Source organism: Rhinolophus ferrumequinum, chromosome 15 (genome assembly GCF_004115265.2).
Source record: "Rhinolophus ferrumequinum isolate MPI-CBG mRhiFer1 chromosome 15, mRhiFer1_v1.p, whole genome shotgun sequence".
NCBI classification, from domain to species: Eukaryota; Metazoa; Chordata; class Mammalia; order Chiroptera; family Rhinolophidae; genus Rhinolophus; species Rhinolophus ferrumequinum.
Window position 1 is genome coordinate 3188823 of NC_046298.1, and position 18644 is coordinate 3207466.

Genomic DNA, 18644 nt, shown 5'->3' on the forward strand with positions numbered 1-18644 from the left:
GCTTTTGGCTGCCTATGGTAACAGCTCTTTGAAATGACCGCTGATCCACCCACCTTTCTATTACAAGCCTATACTGAATTACCACTATTTAAGATATCCAGGTAAATTACCACTATTTAAGATATCCATTATTTAAGATATCCATTTTTTTTTCCTTGCACAACTTTATCATGATGTAAAATATTTTTATATCTGAAGTCTTTTTAGTGATCACTCTGTCATATGTCTCCAAAAAAAAAATGTTTATCTACAAACTGGTATATAAATTAAAATTGGTAATTAATTGGTTTTGTTTATGTATCTAAGTGTTTAAAAGAACCTCTCTGAGGTTGAATGATTTTAACTACTAGTGTACAATTGTTAAGAACACACACTATATAGTTTGATAACTTACTGAACCAAAGGTAAGATTTTATTGGAAATGCATTTTTTGAACAGATGGACAGAACTTCAAAATGTATTAGTTTCTTCATCCTTATGACACTGCTGGGATGAGGCAGGAATCAGCATGAAGTCCAGTCCTACTCTTCACCTTTATAGATATAAATGCTAAGAAATTCTGTTCATGTATTTTCGTTAAAATCTCCTTGGAAATATAATATGAAATTATTCCTAATTTTTTAGGTATGATAAATACATTGTGATTATGTATTTTTTTAAAAAATCCTTATTTTTTTAGAGATATATATTGAAATACTTATAGATTAAAAATGTCTGGGGAGGGTGCTAGAAGAGAAAGAAATGAGGGAAAAGGTATGAATGAAATAAAACTGGTTAAGAGTTGACAACTATAGCTAGATGACAGGTGCATTATATACAAATTCATCATTCCATTCTCTTCACCTCTGCATGTTTAAAACTGTCCATAACAAAAGTAAAAAAAAAAAAAATTTCGAGCTGTTGATTTAGCTCATTCAGTTTATGGAAAACATCTTCCATATAATCCACTTCACAGACAGTCCTCACCGTCAAACCAATCTCCAAATGAAAGCTATTTTCTGTCAGAGTTTGACCTCGTTTTTCCCATTCAAATAAATGTACTAATATGTGTTTCAAGGAATATTATAAACACTGAAGAGAAAACTTCATAAATATTGTAGGACAGATTACTAGAAGCAGAATAAAATAATGAGATTCGGATAAAATTGATTCATCTTATTTTTTCTTAATAGGTTACAAAAACAAGATGGTAAAGCAACATGCTAGTCATCATTAGTGAACTTCTAATAATGCAATGTGATACAGCTACAATAATTCACAACACCAGAAGTATAATGGAAGACATAATGGTCCTTCAGTAAATGTGTATGAATATTGAACTTTGGCGTCTGGCTTTTGACGTAATTAGATAAAAATAGAGTATAAAAATGAGAAATAATTCCAGTTCTTTCTTATGTTTTTAGATATAACAAAATTTTCTTAAGACTTTAATATATGGGAAAGGGATATATTACAAAAAATTTGGCTCAGGAGCCAGCATATAAATTTATTTTCTAGTAATAGAATGAAAATAGTATTTTATAAGACAAAATAAGATGCTTGACTTTAAATGGAATTATCTTGCTATGATTTGATAAAATAGGTTTTAGCTACATTATAGAAAAATGTATAGCAAATATGAAAGAAATTAGGTAAAAGTTTTAGTCACGGGTCTGGTAGTCCTAGAGAATATTCCAGTCACATGTGAAACAATCATTGTCATCATTCAAAACTATGTGGGCATGAAAGATACCTTCCTTCCAGTTAATGATGTGTCGTAGGAAGAGTCCTAAGAACAGCTGAAAGGTCTGCTTTGTGGAATTGAGCATTTCTCATGGATACTCTTTGCTTTGCTCCCCCAGGGACCTCTCTCAACAATAGCAGATTCTCTGACAACAGTCAAGGGACGGAAGAGGCAAAGCCATTAAAACAAAAACTATCATTATTTTCACAACCCCACTCTAGCACATCTGAATCCAGAGTATCTCAGTGCTGACCAATTGCCTTCTTTTGCAGACAAGCTTCATCTTAAGAGAAATAAGCATTACGACAGAGAAAGACTGGAAATTCTATTAGTTTAGGATAGCTGTGTTTCGTACGCTGCGGGTTTTTACACCCCGGAAACGCATCATTAGTCAACTTTAAGGGTAAGGAATATGGCATTTTCACAGGACCGAGGAGAAAGCTGTAGTGAAAACAGGTATATTCTCAGGCACGTCAGTTTTAGTTCAGGCAGGAGAACCTCTGAACCCTGAGGGGCTAGAAGGCGATTCGCCTCAACGGTCTGTGCTTGCATCTTGCTCTGTGGGTCTTTCCTTCTGGTGAATAAGCACAGCTCGCTGGGCTGGGCTCCCAAAGATGGCACATTACGTGGCATCCCACACATGCTGCCGCATTTCGATTGTGCCATGCCCACATCCACAGGTAGAGTCAGTAAGGATCCAATCCTCTCGAGTCTTAACTAGGTCTTTCATCTATTTTGACCAACAGAATACAGCAGTGATGCTGTGTAGCTTCCGGGTCTGGGCCTTACGAGATCTGAAGCTCACATCTATACCTCCTGGAAAACAGCACTGAACTGTGGGAAGTCCCGCCTCGCCAGTAGGAGTACCATCAAAAGCCCGCTGTGACCACTACAGAGGGGAGGAAGGCAAGAACAGAGAGGTTGTAGAACTTGGGAGGCCAAGATTCCAATCCCAGATCCACTGTTTATTTATATATTGTGAGCTCACACTGGTCCCTTCACCTTTGAATGAGCCCCTCTGGACACACAGCTATCTGTTGTGAGAAAAAATATGAGACAGCTGATGGAAAGTGCCAACCACAGTTACTCATTTTATCTATCTATCTATCTATCTATCTATCTATCTATCTATCTATCTATCTATATATGTTTATTTATTTATTTATTTATTTATTTATTTATTTATTTTTTGATTATTATTATTATTTTTTTAAAGGCTTATTTAGGGTTCTCTCTCTCTTCCTTCCCCATCCAACCCCAAGCCTCACAGTGGACAGGTAAATGGTGCAACCTTGTGGGATGCCGCTTCTGAAGTGGTCAGAGAAAGGCAGGTTATACGGGGAAGGGTGGGAAAAGACCCAATCTTATGCTTGCTTGGTTTTCTTTTTTTTTTCCCAAATTTTTTTATTGTGGTAAAATATACATAACATAAAATGTATCATCTAAACCATTTTTAAGTTATAGTTCAGTGGTATTCTAACTTGTTTTAAAATGGACTTTTCTCCATACAATTGCATAGCACCAAAATAAAACAAAATGATTTCTCCTCAAAGAAGAAAATTGTGATATATGCTAATAAAAATATGCTGAATCAAGACACTTTTAACTATCAGTATTCATGATAAAATGTTACTATTAAATTTCTTTACACAAACTATAAAACTGTGTTTTTCTCAAGAAGCTGGTATCTTTCAGAATGATAACTTCAAAGGACACACACCTAAAAATTGTAAGATTTAACTAAAAACAAAGTGAATAAATTTTGAGAATAACATCTTACACAATTTACTTAGAAACAAACAAAAGTTCACTTACATACAAGACTGCCAACCAGAACCTAAAACAAAGCAGTACTGATAAATCACCAGGGACCTAAAACAAAGCAGTACTGATAAATCACCAGGGAATCCTAAGTCATTTAATTGGCCCCTCAAAAGCTTCTGGAGGGACTCCAGAAAATAAAATATAGACCCTTAACTAACATGCCACTTGAAATAATCACAGCATATACAATTTTAAGTCATCTACTAAAACTTTTCACTATTTCTGTGGCTTAATTTTGAAAAAAAAAAATTAGATGAGAAACAGTAGGAGAATAAATTACCTCCAACAACAAAGTTTCTTCTGGAAAAAAGATTGATTCAGTGTTTCTATGGAAATATTGGTAACTTATTTCTCAAGTTCTAATAGATTCCCTTAAACAACACTGTTCGAAACATAGATAGTGTATGAGGGGGGAAAAGGGAGGGGCTGCTAGGGGAATTCAAAGAAATTCTGAATCATCTCAAAGCCACCTTTTTTTGTTAAGATTATGAGTGCTAACACTGATCACAAAGTTAAAAGCTGCCTTAAGGATTATTTGGTTTTCTTTTGTGTTATAACCTCACCATAATTTGCATATTCTTTCTAAAGTAGATTTAAGTGACACAATATCAGATTATTATTCCATTAATTGCAACATTTCCTGTAATGCATCAGGAAACAAAGAAAATCAGCAGTAAAAATAAAGGGTGCTTTAATAAGTCAGTCATTGGTTAAAATGTGAGAAAAGATGAAAGGTTACATGGAAAAACAGGGATTTATTCCTCTGAATTGAGAGTAGCTAACTATGTTTAACTAAAAGAGAGTTTTTTCTGATAATGGAGGGGAAAAAACCCCACCCACATAACTAACAGTTAAAAATGGCTGCTTGCAGTGCCATTAATATTACGTTCACAGTTTTCATGTGCTCATGGTGAAGTAAACAGAGTACAGTCAAGTATCCATCTGTCACATATTTACATTAACATCCCCAAGGATACAACTTGGGCCTCACCCAGAAGTGTGTTTGGACTCAGTATATGAGTCATGGAAAATCTGAACCGACGAATATAATGACACTTGGCTTTGATGAAAATTATAGGTACAGGTTTTTTCACTTCAGTACCAAGAACAATACGCACATTCTGAATGCTTACACAACATCAGTTTCAATACCCTTTTACGGAAAATGCTCATTAACGACAATCTCACATCCCTGCAAAAGCAGGTCCAACACTTAATAGCGAGGTGTTAATGTCTGCCGGTAAGTGATGGGGCACGTTATTACATTCTTTCAAGTCATCACGAAGTGAGGTTGAGGCAGAAACTGAAGTCTCACCTTTGAGATTTAGCACACGTCAGTGGTCTCTGGCACCTCGTAGATTTAGCACCCTTCCTGTCCTGCCAGATATCCCCACCGTCCAATCACAAGGGGGTCTTCTGCCTGCTGCCATTCTGGGCTTAGACTGACCACTGCACCTTCACTGCAGCCACACCGGTCATGCTAGTTAAACTTGTGGGCGATCTCCTATTTCCACGCCTGCACTGGGCCAGGACACAGCCGGGGCTTTCCAGCACAATCCTATGGCAGCATTTAGCATCTAGTTAAAGATCACTGCAGATTTCCCGTTAAATTGAGGTGATGGCCAAAAGTAATTAAATTTAAGATAATGTTGGGACTGGAATACCCATAAAACACAATATTTAAGTTGCAAAAGGTAGGTTAGATTTCTTGGTAAGTTCAGACTGGGCTGCCACAGGTGTCATATGAATAGTCCAAAATATCCGGGCTAATGAACGGCTTTTTCACTTACACACCTATGTATATGTCTGTACCTTACAAAACTGACATAACCTAAGTATACTTTTCTTATTTTAGTAATACATGAATACTTGTTCCCATGGCATAGTTAGTGTTCTGTTGTCGAATCATGCTACTGCTAGGCCACAGTTATCCCACCAATGCTAGCGACAGAAAATCTTTTCTGCCAATTTATATATCTTCATTCTTTAAATTGGAATCAGGACAAATCTCGGATACAAACTTGTTACTTACAATATGGTTAGTTACTATTATTTAATCTGTAACTGAAATGTCAATAAAAAATATCATAAAATAGCAGAGCATGACTCCAGTGTGCCAAAGGATGCCAAGATACAGTGCATACAACATAAAAGTGAACGTGTCTTTAGGCAGAATAAGTTTGAAAAGATATAGATTTTCAAGAATCATCAGAGAAAAAGATCTAATATAGAATTCAGAAATACGCTATGGCACTATCACATGACATTCAAATAGGGTTTTTGCAGATTAAGTAGAAAATCCATAAAGATGTTAGAAATTTTACTTTTTGAATGATCAACAACAGCTGTCTCCAAAGTTGGAATTTCTAGAGGTCAAACTATATCATATTAAAGACTCTCCAGGTATTTCTTTGACTACAGCAGAGGTCACCAGGAAATAAATCAGGCCAGAAGTCTCTCAATCCCAGGTCTGTCTGCCTTTGAGAAGGTAAGCACAGGGTTTCCTGAGGAGTCTCAGGGACACAGGGCAAACTACAGGGCTTGCTGTGGTAGGCGTGGCCTGTGCGCGCCCCACCCCCCCCAGCTCCACCCATACTCAGCTGCCCATCTGGGCCACAGAGACAAGGCAGCATCTCCATCCAATTGGTGTCTAAAGCAGGGTTCTCTTCCAGATACTTTTCGAAGCTGGGGGAGAAAACAGGTTTCTCATTCAGGATTCACAGTAAGTCTTTCAAAGGTCACTATGAATAGCATCAAAACACCCATATTCTTTATTGAACATCTTCAGAAAAAGTGATAGGAAATACGAGTTTCTCCTCATAATACATTATATTTTGACAATTTACTCGTCTGTGCACCTGTGAATCATGTCTCAAAAACTAATCATAAAAATACAGTATTTTTCCAAAGCACTGAGGGAAAATTCATTACATTTCCAAGTACCCGGGGAAGAAAGATTGATAAAAATGCTTGTCTGCACTTGCTGCAAAGTCAAAAAAGTAAATAAATGTGTTCTGTACTCTTGAACTAAATTTTTGTCTTATCAGATACAAAAGAAATTAACCAAGTTGAAGGTATCTCCTGAAAAATCTCTTGCTATCCTGAATTCTTGTGTTAGGAAGACGTATTTTAGGGCTAGAGGAATTACAATGGAGATCTTTGAATTGCAAGATTGCAGGTGGTCTTTCCTAAGACTGGCATGCTTGGATAGTAAGAGCCTTGGCACACATATTGGTTAAGGCTAAAATATACACGGAAATGTTTCCAGAGCTTAGAGAAGGGATGTTTACATTTACAGGCAATTATCGATTGCTCACTGAACAAACAAAAGAAAAAAGGAACAAGACTTATCATTAAGAGTCCAGGAGCTAACATGACAAGGGTGGAGAATCTGATCGGACTGCACCATCCATCCTGTTTAAATTTTTTCATTTCTAACAGCATCTAATGAACTAGTATGTAAATAAGGACCTGTAAAGTCTATATCTCTAATTTCCAGAGGCATAGGGATGAAGCTGACTCTCCATAGAAAGCAGTTGCAGATCAAATCCAAATTGTTTGGGAAAGCTCATATGTTGACGAAATGCCCTTTTAAAAATCTTTAAGAACAAGGATTTCTAAAGAGCTGGGTTTTCCCCCAGAGGTTAAAGCAATCAGTTCACGCAGACACAGTCCCTGCAGCAGCAATATGTAATATTACAACCATATTTACTCACCCTCCTAACAGTATCTGTGGCTGGATGGATTCATTTGTGATACCAAATACATCAGGAATTAAATCACCATTGAAGCTGAAAAGAAATATTAAAAACATTAAGCAGCTATTTTTGTTAAGTTCTCTAACTTAGCTTTCAAAGAAAAGTAACCTTTGAGAGGTGTGGCAAACGTTACAACGCTCACTGATACATGTGGTGGTCAATGAAACATCAGCAGGAGTGATGGGTCACTTCTAGACCAAAGTGTTTAATTTTGGCACCTGGACCCTGCAGCCCCCTTTAAGCTTGCCGAGGCAAAGAGGAGGGCCGGTGTTTCTGATGGCCCAGCCCCACAGATGATGAGGCCTGACTCCCTGAGTGATGGCACAGAGCGGAGCCCATCACTGACTCACACTGAACGTGCACTGTGAGCAAGAAATAAACTTTCAGGGTAAAAGTCTGTAATCTCTGCATGATCTAGCCTATCCCTGAGTGATAAGGACACATCACTTATTCCAGAATCATGACCCAGCTTGTTTAGTTAGATGGACTTAGGAGAAATCAACCACAAAAGTAATCCCTAGCTGGTATAAAGATTCAAACTGGCCATTGAATATTGCAACAACAATGAAAAAACATACAACTATGAAAGGAATCAAACTATGTGCCTTTAAGATTAATCCATGGATTTACAGTTTAGACTTCTAATGGTCACTGACCCACTGATACTGTGACTGTAATTTTAACAGCTGCATGAAAGGCAGCTCTGGACAAGCATGTGGACATACACTGCTTTAGTCCCCAAAATGATCTCTACCTCATTACCAGAAATCCTAAAATTTGATTCAATTTACCCTGGTATGAGTCTATTTTGAGGAGATAAATGATAACACTACAGAGCTGTCAAAAAGGCCAAAAGTTTCTCTTTAATATAGAAATCTTTCTAAATCGCTGGAGGAAACCCTGTATTCTTGATATCCATCAATTAAGCACTTAATAGTTTTACCCTGAAACAGGTACGTATCTTAATTCTTTGAGTAATGACATGGCTAGAATCAACAAAGATCCAGAACAGACACACTCAAAGCTACTGAAACAAAAAGGAAACACAAATCTCTTCCTCCTTCCAAAACAGTGAGTTTCATTGTTCTCTTTCATGGCAAATAAACATCGCATGATCAAGAGTACAGGCCCCTACCAGCTTTAAAGGGAGATGAACCCAGGGTGGATACTACTTAGCAAAGTAGTTTCTTATGTGAAAAACTTTGTTTTATGTTTGTAAGTCGGAAATCACTCAAAGGGAAGCCAGCACATACTTACTCCATAATTAGCGGTTCATCTTGAAAAGTCCTATTAAGTATGGTCATATTGTGAGGGTCTGTAAAGAAAGAAAATCCACAAATCAGCAGGCATTTTATCTTATTTTTGATATCTACACTTAGGGAAAAATATTCTTTCATTCTTTTCAAGATTCATCTCTAATTGATTCCTCTAACTGAAATGGACATCAAGTCTGTAAAGGCAAAATATTGGGAGCGCTCGCTCTACGGTGCAGACCAGCATGACAATAACTTCCACGTGAGGCTTTAATCTAAAAGGCACCTCGGTGAGTCTCCTTTATATGTACCGCCCACCATTAGTGAAGTTGACAAGTAAGGTTTGGGGTACAGAAGCCAATATACGCAGAACTGCCAGACTCTACTATAAAAGGCCCGTGTTTATGTACAGGCAGTGCTTTGCACATGGTACTACTTTAGATACTAATTGACTGAATGAGTCTGAAGTACTGAGGTTACTGTCTACATTCCCAAATGTTACTGAAAACACAACTACACCACCGCCACCCCCGCCTTGAAATCTGGCTCCATGAACACATTGGCTCTTTAGGTGTAACTATTTGGCTTTTCAGATAGGACTTGGAGGTGTGTGGGTGGATATGGCAGACTAACTCAACCTCTGCTCCAACCTTGCTGTGTTTTCCTGGACTGCGGAGACTAGAAACCGAAAACAGCATTTCTCACACAGCCTTCCATCTGATACTCTGAGTACAATGCAAGCCTCGCCAGTCGGATACAAGCCATACAGTGCGTGTGGGCAGGCAGCAGGGCCGCAAAGCTGTACATTTGCCATGTCTATGTCAGTGTCTGAGGGTTGAATCTGTCAGTATCAAGAGGCCGGTGCAGGACACCCAGGGGGCTGGTGAGTCACAGAAGGCACAGTGGCGTTCTGACAGTTGTTGTGTAACCAGCCACTTTCGGACAGCAACAAGGCAGTCGCTTCCTTGAAGGCTTTGGGGATTGTTCCAGAACGTTCAACCTACAGTTTGTTTTTCAGCTACCCCGATAATTCCGTAAGCCACCAAAACGTTTTAATAAAACTCTGCCTTCATTAAGCTAGCAAGAGTGAATCTGGTTCTCTGGAATTGACCCCAGACCAGTTCTGGGTTGAAAATGAAAAATCAGAAAATGGACTTTTTTTTTTAAGTTGTTACAGACAGTTATAGACACTCAAGAACTGCATTTCTGAACTGATTTCAGAACAATATCTTTGTTATAATCACATAAGAATACAGGCATATTTTTGCTTTAATATCCAATGATAAATATTAAAATAAATTCACCTAATGTCTGATTTTGTCCCCAGAAGATAACAGCTCCTAATTCACCGTGGCCATGATTTTGGGGAAGGTACGTAAGAAGCACATCCATTTGTGAATCTCCGTCATAATCCCCGGGGACGACACTTGTTATCAATGCACTGTGATTCCTAAGAGAGACAAGCATCTTAAGATATCCAGTCCACTTCAAACAGAAAAGTCCGCCTCCATATTTGCATCACACAAAAATATTTTCAATGCAAAATTTAAAATTTCACAGAACTGACTTGCATTCTGTTCTTAATATCAGGCTTCGTGTACGTAGGCCTCTTCAGTCTACAGAAGAATTCATGATCAATGCAGACTAATCTTAAGAAACAAGACAAATCCGAAACACATGGAAAGAAAGCTCAGTTTTATGTTCAAGCACTGGCTAATACAGTCCTTTTACTTCGTTCTTTTGTCAAGGATACCAAGACACTTGGATGCTGTTTATAACAAATGGAGGCTCATAGTCAATTGTTACAGCAACAAGGGGTATCACCCTCACTTTATCAGTTAAAAGGTATTATTTATAAAATATTTAATTTGGATTTTAATGCAGATTTGAAATATACAGTGAAAACAACATCATCATTTTATTTCTGAGAGCTAGTCAAGATTCACAAAGAAAATCAGCTCCTTTCACCAAAGCTGGCAATACACTATCAAAACATACACACTTAATTTTATATTTTTAATAATAAAATAATTCGAAAATTATTTCTATAACCTTGAAATCTTAAAACATTCTGGATAGAGTCTTGTCATAATGTGTTTGAGTGACCCAACCAAAAAATGGGCCTTAAATTCAATTTATAGTTAATTCTACTTAGAGCAAATAGCAAGACAGCAAGTTTCCAAATAGATGGATAATTATTTTCTAAATAGCATCAAGAACCTAAACACACACACACACACACACACACACACACACACACACACAGAGTTTTATTTAAAGCGAAATGAGGAAAATACTGAAAAGGTAGTGAAGAAAAGCAATATAATTATAGCTTTATTATAATCCGTGTACTTACTCTGTCCCAGATATTACACCAAGTGCTTAATAGCTATTATCTGATAATTTAATTTTCACTACCTGAACTAGGTATTATTCTCATTGAACAGATCAGGACACTGATGTTTGGAGCGATTACAGTGTTAAAAAGCTAGTTAAATAGAATAGCTGGAATTCAAATTGAATTGTGTTGGTACCTAAAATTGATCCTCGTTACCATAAAACAGTTTTGGTAGTACCAGTTTTCTCAAAGAATTCCAACAGTACTTTAACCTTTCCATGAAAAATGCCTGGTCCTCAAAAATGATGATGTAGCAACCACACATGCTACTATGTAGCAAAGTGTATCTAAGGTGTACACCTCTGCTTGTGTATGTGTTTATGCATGCAAGTACAGTAATACATATTGCACATACATGGCACGAATACTTGTCCAAACACGTCCTTAATTTGGTGGCAAAAAGTACCCTGAAATAGACAGGAATAAACTACAAAGGATTAGATGGAAACTTAGACGAAGAGATCCTGAAAGGACATAGCAGAGGGAGGGGTGCTAACTGACTTAGCAGGGCAAGGAAACTATACGCTAAAGTGCCTAGAGAAAAAAGCTACCGAAGGAAAGATTTTTTGCCCTGAAGAAGCTCAGGATTTGGAGTCATCAGGAAGAGTACAGGACAATAGTGAGGTACCAGGCAGAAAACAGGCTTAACTGCAGGTCTGTATTGTGAGTGATGGTCCCTTCTGCCTCTCGCTGAGCCAGGCAAGAACCAAAGCATGTTTATTTCTGGGAAGTTTCAGGTCTTAGAGATTTAACTTATAGCAGAGGGTAAGGTTTTGGCCCTAAGCTAAAAACAGGGAGTTAATGGCAAGTGTACAAAAGGAACAGTCTGATGCTTTGCCCCCAGCTCTACCCTATTCCTAGGAGGCCAATCAGCCAGGAATACACGCTCAGGGCAAGAGAGAGGAGACAAGTCCCACCATGCGAAAGAGTTTCCAAATTAGCTCTTTAGTGCCTTCCTCTTAAAGAGGAATAGACACCCCTGCCTTTCCAAGAAAACCATGGAAATTAAAGACAGCCAAAACAAACAGCAATAAGGAATATGAAGAAAACAGAGAAAATAAACAGAGGGTATAAAACTTCAAAACTACACTTGAAGACATAAGAGAAGTATGTCCATTATAACAAAAGAACAGCAAAGTGAGACAAAAGAATAAGAGAGCAAAGAAAACTTCTTGGAGATAAAAACATGACAGCAGCAAACATAAAAAATCCAATGGGAGAATTAACATAAAGTAGAGAAAACCTCCTGAGGAAAACAAAACAAAATGACGAAAATACAGATAAAATAAAGGAATAAAGGATAGACCCCGGCAGTCTACTAACCAACTGACAGGAATTCCTGAAAGAGGAAACAAAAAAATTATCAAAGAAATAATACAAGAACATTTCAAAAAGCCCCCAAGGATAGAAGGCTCCTGCTTGAAGGGGCCCACTGTAATAAATGAAAAATCATCTACACCAAGACACATGATCATGAAATTTTACAGGAAAAGGGATGAAGAAAACTTAATGTCTTCCAAGATTAAAACAAAACAAATCAGATTTTAAGGATTAGGAGAAAGAATAACACTGGATTTTAAAATAGCAACCAATGAAGCTAGAGGACTATAGGTTAACCAAAGCAGTAAGAGTGAGTAGGAAACAATCGTGGCCATGGAAGGACATGCCACGCCTCCTTTCTCAGTAATGTCTTGAAGGCTGCACTCCAGTGAAGTCAACGAAGAAGCTATGAGCTTTAAGCCACAAGGACCCAAAAAGAGTAGGAGAGGGCAAGGTCCCAGACGGAATCCTGCAGAAGGGCCAGAGGACGACCCAGAGTGGGCAGCAGGGCTGAGGACTCGGTGGGGAAAACAAAAATGCACAATAGGTACATGGCAGATATGAGGGAACATCTGCAAAGAAATTAAGGATATGTATACAGAAAACTATGCAATTCATTTTTTAAAAAAGCAGTCATTTACTCCAGGAGGGACACTGTACAGACCTGAAGTACTGTTAAGTACTGTTTGGTTCTGAAGTATACAGAATCTACATGGTCAAAATGTAAACAATGATTAGTGAGTTAACTAAAACTATGATATACCTATATGGAAATGATGGAGATTATTTAAAGATGGTAAGTCCTTATTTACACTAACAAAAAAGTCTAAGCGATGAAGATGATAACTCAATTACAGTGAAAAAACGTATTTTAAAGTATGGAACTAAACACCAGACGAAACAGCTAAAAGTTTTAAAAGTGATTGCATCTGAGAGAGGAACAGGGGACTGGGGAAGGAAAAGGGGGAAGGATAGTTACTTTTACTTTGAAAAATATTCTAGTAAAACACAAACAAGAGTTTTTAAATTTTAAAAATACAGCAAGTCCTTACATAACATCCCTGATAGGTTCTTCGACTTTAAGCCAAACAACATATAAGGAAACCAATTTTACCACAGGCTAATTGCTATAAACGAAAGTGAAGTCCCTATGGCATTTCACCAATATTATAATGAAAAGATGTCAAATGTAAGGACATTATTTGGGGACCTCTTGTATATAAAACAACACTGCATTAATAAAAAAAATTAATTGGGATTTTTTTGTTTTTGTTTTTTGCTTAGTGGAACCCAAGTCCTTTATTTCCCATACATTTCCTTCCCCTACCTCCCACAAAGCACAGTTGACCTGATAAGCCTGAGAGTGAGCTGCTCCCAAGGGCACACTTAGGATAAGGGACAGACAATCCTGAACACATTCAAGAAAGCGTATTAACTTGCAAGAAAATGGAGGGCGTTTATACAGGAACAGACCTGGATCCTTCAAAATGTGTTTATTTATTTTTCAAGTAAGCCATTTTTAAACTGGCACATTCACTATTTTTCCTAACAAATTATTTACTGCTCATATCTAGTAACTAGTGTTTTTGTGTCAATACCACAGTTGAGTAAAACTGATTTCAAAGACAATCCAGCTAGCTATTGTGTATCTATTATGACACTAACGACTGTTTTACAAAACCAAATACATTTGTACTTACTTCAAGGATATCTTTACTTTGGGTTTAAAATAGGGTGCGTTCTGGTCTGCCAAAAAGACGATTAAATCATTTCCTAAAAGAAGCGAATATATGATATTAGAATAATGTTTCCTGGTAAGACATCCAATCAGTGGTTACAAGAAGTTTCTGGGCACTGTTCTCAACAAGAAAACTTTTATTTACTCCAGTTTATTTGCCCTCCCAAAGTTAGCCCTACTTGTCTGATGGAATGGGGATTCCTAATAGCATATCACAAGTTCAATGTTCAAAGCAGCAAAGATATAGGAAGGATGAACATGGAAAATGTAGTTGGTCCACTCAAACTGAAGCCAATGGCTTCTGCCTCAAGTCAGGTCGGCTGACTTAAAAGGACCGTATCAAGAGCATGTCTTACAACTAACTGTACTGTATGTTAAGCCTCGTCATCCCCAAACCTAACAAGCGCAGCCCCTTATTAAGGTTGTTTAGTTTATCAGAGGCATCACACGAAGGACATAGGAAGTCCTGCGGGTATCTGACTAGTAACAAGCACATGATTCGTTTGTAAGGCGAAAAAGCTAAATCCTCCAAGACCCTCCCCGGTGGCTCTTATGGGACCACCCCACAGATTGATACATTCTCGGAAGTCAATGAGTGCTCACTGGAACAGACTTTTGAAATTGTTTAATGAAACGTAAGCCACCTTTAAAGTTAAAAGAAGAGTCTGTATCGGTTTGGATGGAGTAGCTACAGCTGTGGCAGTATGTGCCCTTTGTGCAACATATGGAGTCACACAAAGATAGAAAATATCCCAGGTCCACAAGCCACTCTGGGGTCCTTGCAAGGGCCCCAAGAAATGTGGCCCAGGATCCTGTCAGTCAGGTTCTGCATAAGCACTTCACTTCTTCCTCAGTGGCCTTCCTCAGTGACCTTAAATAGTACGTGGTTCTGTGGGTACTCAAGAATGCTAAGACCCATTTTCAGCATCAAGATTTACAAAAAGGTTTGCTTTGTCATTCATGGCTAAAGCAAGGGACTCTCAGGAACCTCAAGGTGACAAAGAAAGATTTGGAAGGCAGGGTAGTGACCAAAGCAAGGCACGGTCCGGTGCACATAAAAGGCTGGGCAGCCCAGGAGGGAGAAGAATCTGCAGTTGTCAAATTTTTTCCCAGGGAGACACTGGGTTTATCAGTGATCCGTGCAAAATGCTTGTGAATTGTGGAGTGTTTAGGGCGTTGGAAGGGCACAGTAGCTTCAAACAAAGCTGGGACTCCAACAAAGGGAGGGAAGGATGAATTAGGTAAATGTGGAGGAAGGAAGAAGTCCCCTAAGAGAAGAAATTGTCAAGTTGCATCTTTTCCAGATCATAAAAGGAAGGAAGACTGGAAGAAGAAAAGCAGGAAGGAATGAAGGAGCCTTGGGAGAGAACGTAGAGCCAAGCTACAAAGACTCCTGGGAACCAGGAAGAACTTTGGAAGGCAGGTGATTCCATGGGGAGGAGAAAGTGCGTGAGTGAAGGCCGCGGGCTTCTCAGGGGAAAAAACTGGGGTGTTTTCAGGGCTTTGGCGGGCACGGGGAGATCAAACTGTGGGTTGGCCAGGCCAGGACTCTGGGCTGGAAAAGATGGAGAAGACGGGCAAGCTGTCAAGGATGCTGGAGATAAAGGGAGAGAGACAGGGCTGGGGGAGACGGGCCGGGAAATGCAAGAGGACCAGCCATCCGAGCAAGGGGTGTAGGGAACACCGGGAGGGGCACCGGGACAGCGGACAGAGGGAGGGTCGGCAAGCACTGACTTTCCCGCAGCACGAAGAGGTCCGTCTGCTTGTCGGAGTTGAGGTCTCCGAAGGCCGCCAGGGTGCCCCAGGCCTCGGCCCCAAAGAGTTCGGCCGTGACGTTGTGCAGCGCCCGAGCCGGGACCGGCCCGACTCCCAGCAGCGCGAGCCCCCGAAGCAGCGGAACCAACAGCACCCAGCAGCTCGGCAGCCGGCCCGCCGCCGCCATGGCCGCCCCTCGGCCCCCGCCCGCTGGCTCAGCGCCGCGCTTTACGGCAGCCGGAAAGCACCGCGCCGCCGGCCGAGAGCGAAAGGGCGCAACCTCGACGCTCGTGGGAGCCGCCAGCGAGCCCCCTCTCCCTGTCCCGCACGGGCAGCCCCTCTGACGCGAGGGAGGCTGAGGAGCTAGGCTAAAGATCGCCCTCGCGCGCACTTCCGGTCGGCGCGCTTCCCGACAGTGTCGCGCGGGGGGGGGCGGGGCCGGCCGGCGGAGTTGACAGGCGGCCGGGGGGGCGGTGTCCTAGGCGGCGGCGTTGGCGGCGGCGGCCCCTGCGCGATGGCGGGGGCGGCGGGGCTCATGGCCGAAGTGAGCTGGACGGTCTTGGAGCGAAGAGCCCGGGCCAAGCGCTCAGGTTTGGCTGGCTGGGGCGCCACCCCCACCCCGCACCGCGGTGGTGCTCCCCCTTCGAGCGCCTTGGGCGGGAGGCAGGTGGGGGTCCTAGAATGAACCTGCGCCCGCGTGTGGCCCCTTAGAAAGCAGCCGGCGGCCCGGCCTCCCGCCTGATGTCTCTCCCCCCACCTCTAGAATTAGGTGGTGGTCTCACCGTGATCCCCTGTACGTTCCCCAACCCAGTTTCGTGTGTGTACCCCTCAGAAAGTCGGTGGTGGCGTCGCCTTAGCCCGGAGGCTTCCTCCTGAGAAATCAGACGGCGGCCACCTTCCTGGAAGGAGAGTGTCCTCCTCCTGTGTGTGCCTCCCCCGAAGTCAGGTAGCTTCGTGTGCCTGCGACCCGGTCCTAGACGCGGGCGGCAGCTCACTGACAGCTTCCCCACGGGCTCTGAGCCCCAGCCGGTTCTCATGTGGCGGCAGTGGACGGGGACAGGGCCACGAAGGGCTTCCCGCCCAGCGCAGTTAGGGCTCAGAAGGAAGCAGGTCCCCTCCCTAGTCATGGCCCCTGGGCGCCTGCTTCCCAGTGGCTCACAGACCCGAGGCCACCGAGGTCACACGGCGCTGCTGCGCAGACAGTTGTAACAGTACAAGTGTCCTGAACCGACTCGTTCAAATTGCAAAGTCACGACTTCGAAGTTAGCACTTGGGGCCGAGAAGTCCTCTGAGAGCCAGGATGGCTGGATATGACCCTGGGCTAAAAGTGTGCCTAGCAACGGGAAAGATGGTGGAATGAGGAGCAACTTAGAATCTTGCCTTTAAAAGGACTGATGCTACTGTATGTCAGAGTTGGGAGGTGCAAATGTCAGCGTTCCCAATCTAAGAACACCCGAATGCGTAGCCCTGAGACAACTAACTCTGCATTTGCTTTGATATTAAGAAAATTTTTTCTCGGCTAATATATTACCATTATGTTTTGGGCTTTTTCCATTTATGAAGTTCTTGGTTGTCTTTTGTGCACCCTGCCCCCCCCTTTTAATTTGAAGAAAATATCTAATTTCATAAATTATACAGTAGAAATTTACCCAGCCTTTGTTGCTAATTTCATTGTTTTTAAACCTTAAAAGTTTTGCACTAATTTACTTAGGGTGATACTAAAACAACCAAAAAAAATGAGAGTTTTCAAAAAGTAGTCCTTAACCTCAATACAGTTCATTGGAATTGTCACATATAGTTTTTTTTCACACTTTCTCTTAAAATTTTTGTGTCATACTGAAGTATTGAGTTGCACACTAGCAATGTATCTATTTGGGTTATAAAGCGTGTTACTGGATTGATAACATCTGGTCATAGAGCATAACCACAGCTTTTTACAAGGAACTGAGCTCTGTCCTCAGCATATATTTTAAAAGCATTTCTGCTTTCCCTTAATAAGCATATAGGGTTTGTTTTCTTCTCCAGTTTTTATTTCCTCCAAAATGTCATAACAGTAAGCTTTGAAAACCCACCTCCCCTTTCTTAACTGAGAAAAAAAATTAATTTCACTTAATTGTTGTCGAATGCAGTCGCTTAAATTCAATTTCATGTGCAAAGTAGTTTAGTGCATCATGTAAATGTTGGATGTACCTATATGTTTACATCACAGTGGTAAAGGCGATCTTTTGAAGTCATTACTCCAAATTAGTTGAGGCTGCAGATTCTTCTGCTAACACTATAAAGTTTCTTCAGTGAATCACTACCATCCTGATTCATTAAAAACAATCAACTTGATTCTTGTTACTTTTAGAAGAATCTGTAATCAGCTTTGTTTGAAACTGGCACTAACCTGATAGGACTACAGCATTCTGAGCATTGTTACATAGTAGCCTAATCATTTCACTGCTCAATAGAGAATGCTACTCTTATGTAATGTTTAATAAGTGGATATTATGTATTTCCTGGCTAATCCCTATAAGCAAATGTAACTTACCAAGGCAAAGACAATCAAATTTTCAAGTCATAAAGAGAAAATAAAATTATAATGAAGCCCAATTATTGTCTTTGTTGCACAGTGCATCGTGTTAATGACTGCTCACACTGCTTCCAATTAATCTAATGCTGATTGCTTCTAACCTCCACTAAACAGTTTTGAAAATTGCTGTAGTTTAGCCTGTGACGCTTATGATTAGAGCCAACAATCTGAAATGGCCAGCTCACCTGCTGCAGTCGCCTCTTCTCCACCAGCTTTCTTAAGGTCTGGTAAGTGCGAAGACCCCCCCCCTTCAAAGGGTCACTTGGTAATTTTAAATACCTTTGTTTCTGAAGTTTGATG

General features: G+C 40.5%; 2 protein-coding genes across 5 annotated transcripts in view; one reads left to right on the forward strand and one right to left on the reverse strand.

The window, feature by feature from the left end:
• Window positions 1-16100, reverse strand: part of ITFG1 (integrin alpha FG-GAP repeat containing 1) — a 128188-nt gene extending 112088 nt beyond the window's left edge. Inside the window, exons 1-5 of the mRNA XM_033129558.1 lie at window positions 15749-16100; window positions 13977-14049; window positions 9863-10008; window positions 8563-8620; window positions 7264-7338 (exon numbers count right to left, since the gene is read on the reverse strand). Of these exons, the coding sequence (XP_032985449.1) occupies window positions 7264-7338; window positions 8563-8620; window positions 9863-10008; window positions 13977-14049; window positions 15749-15956 (560 nt within the window). The 5' untranslated portion in view covers window positions 15957-16100. The remainder of the gene's footprint in view (window positions 1-7263; window positions 7339-8562; window positions 8621-9862; window positions 10009-13976; window positions 14050-15748) is intronic.
• Window positions 16101-16243: 143 nt separating this feature from the next.
• PHKB (phosphorylase kinase regulatory subunit beta) overlaps window positions 16244-18644 on the forward strand; it is a 128812-nt gene continuing 126411 nt past the window's right edge. For 2 of the 4 annotated variants that reach the window (XM_033128059.1, XM_033128058.1), the window contains exon 1: window positions 16248-16359. In XM_033128059.1, coding sequence (XP_032983950.1) covers window positions 16284-16359 — 76 coding nt within the window. In that variant the 5' untranslated portion in view covers window positions 16248-16283. Of the gene's footprint in view, window positions 16360-18443; window positions 18572-18644 lie in introns of those variants that run through there. The other 2 variants (XM_033128060.1, XM_033128061.1) reach the window with 2 other exon arrangements.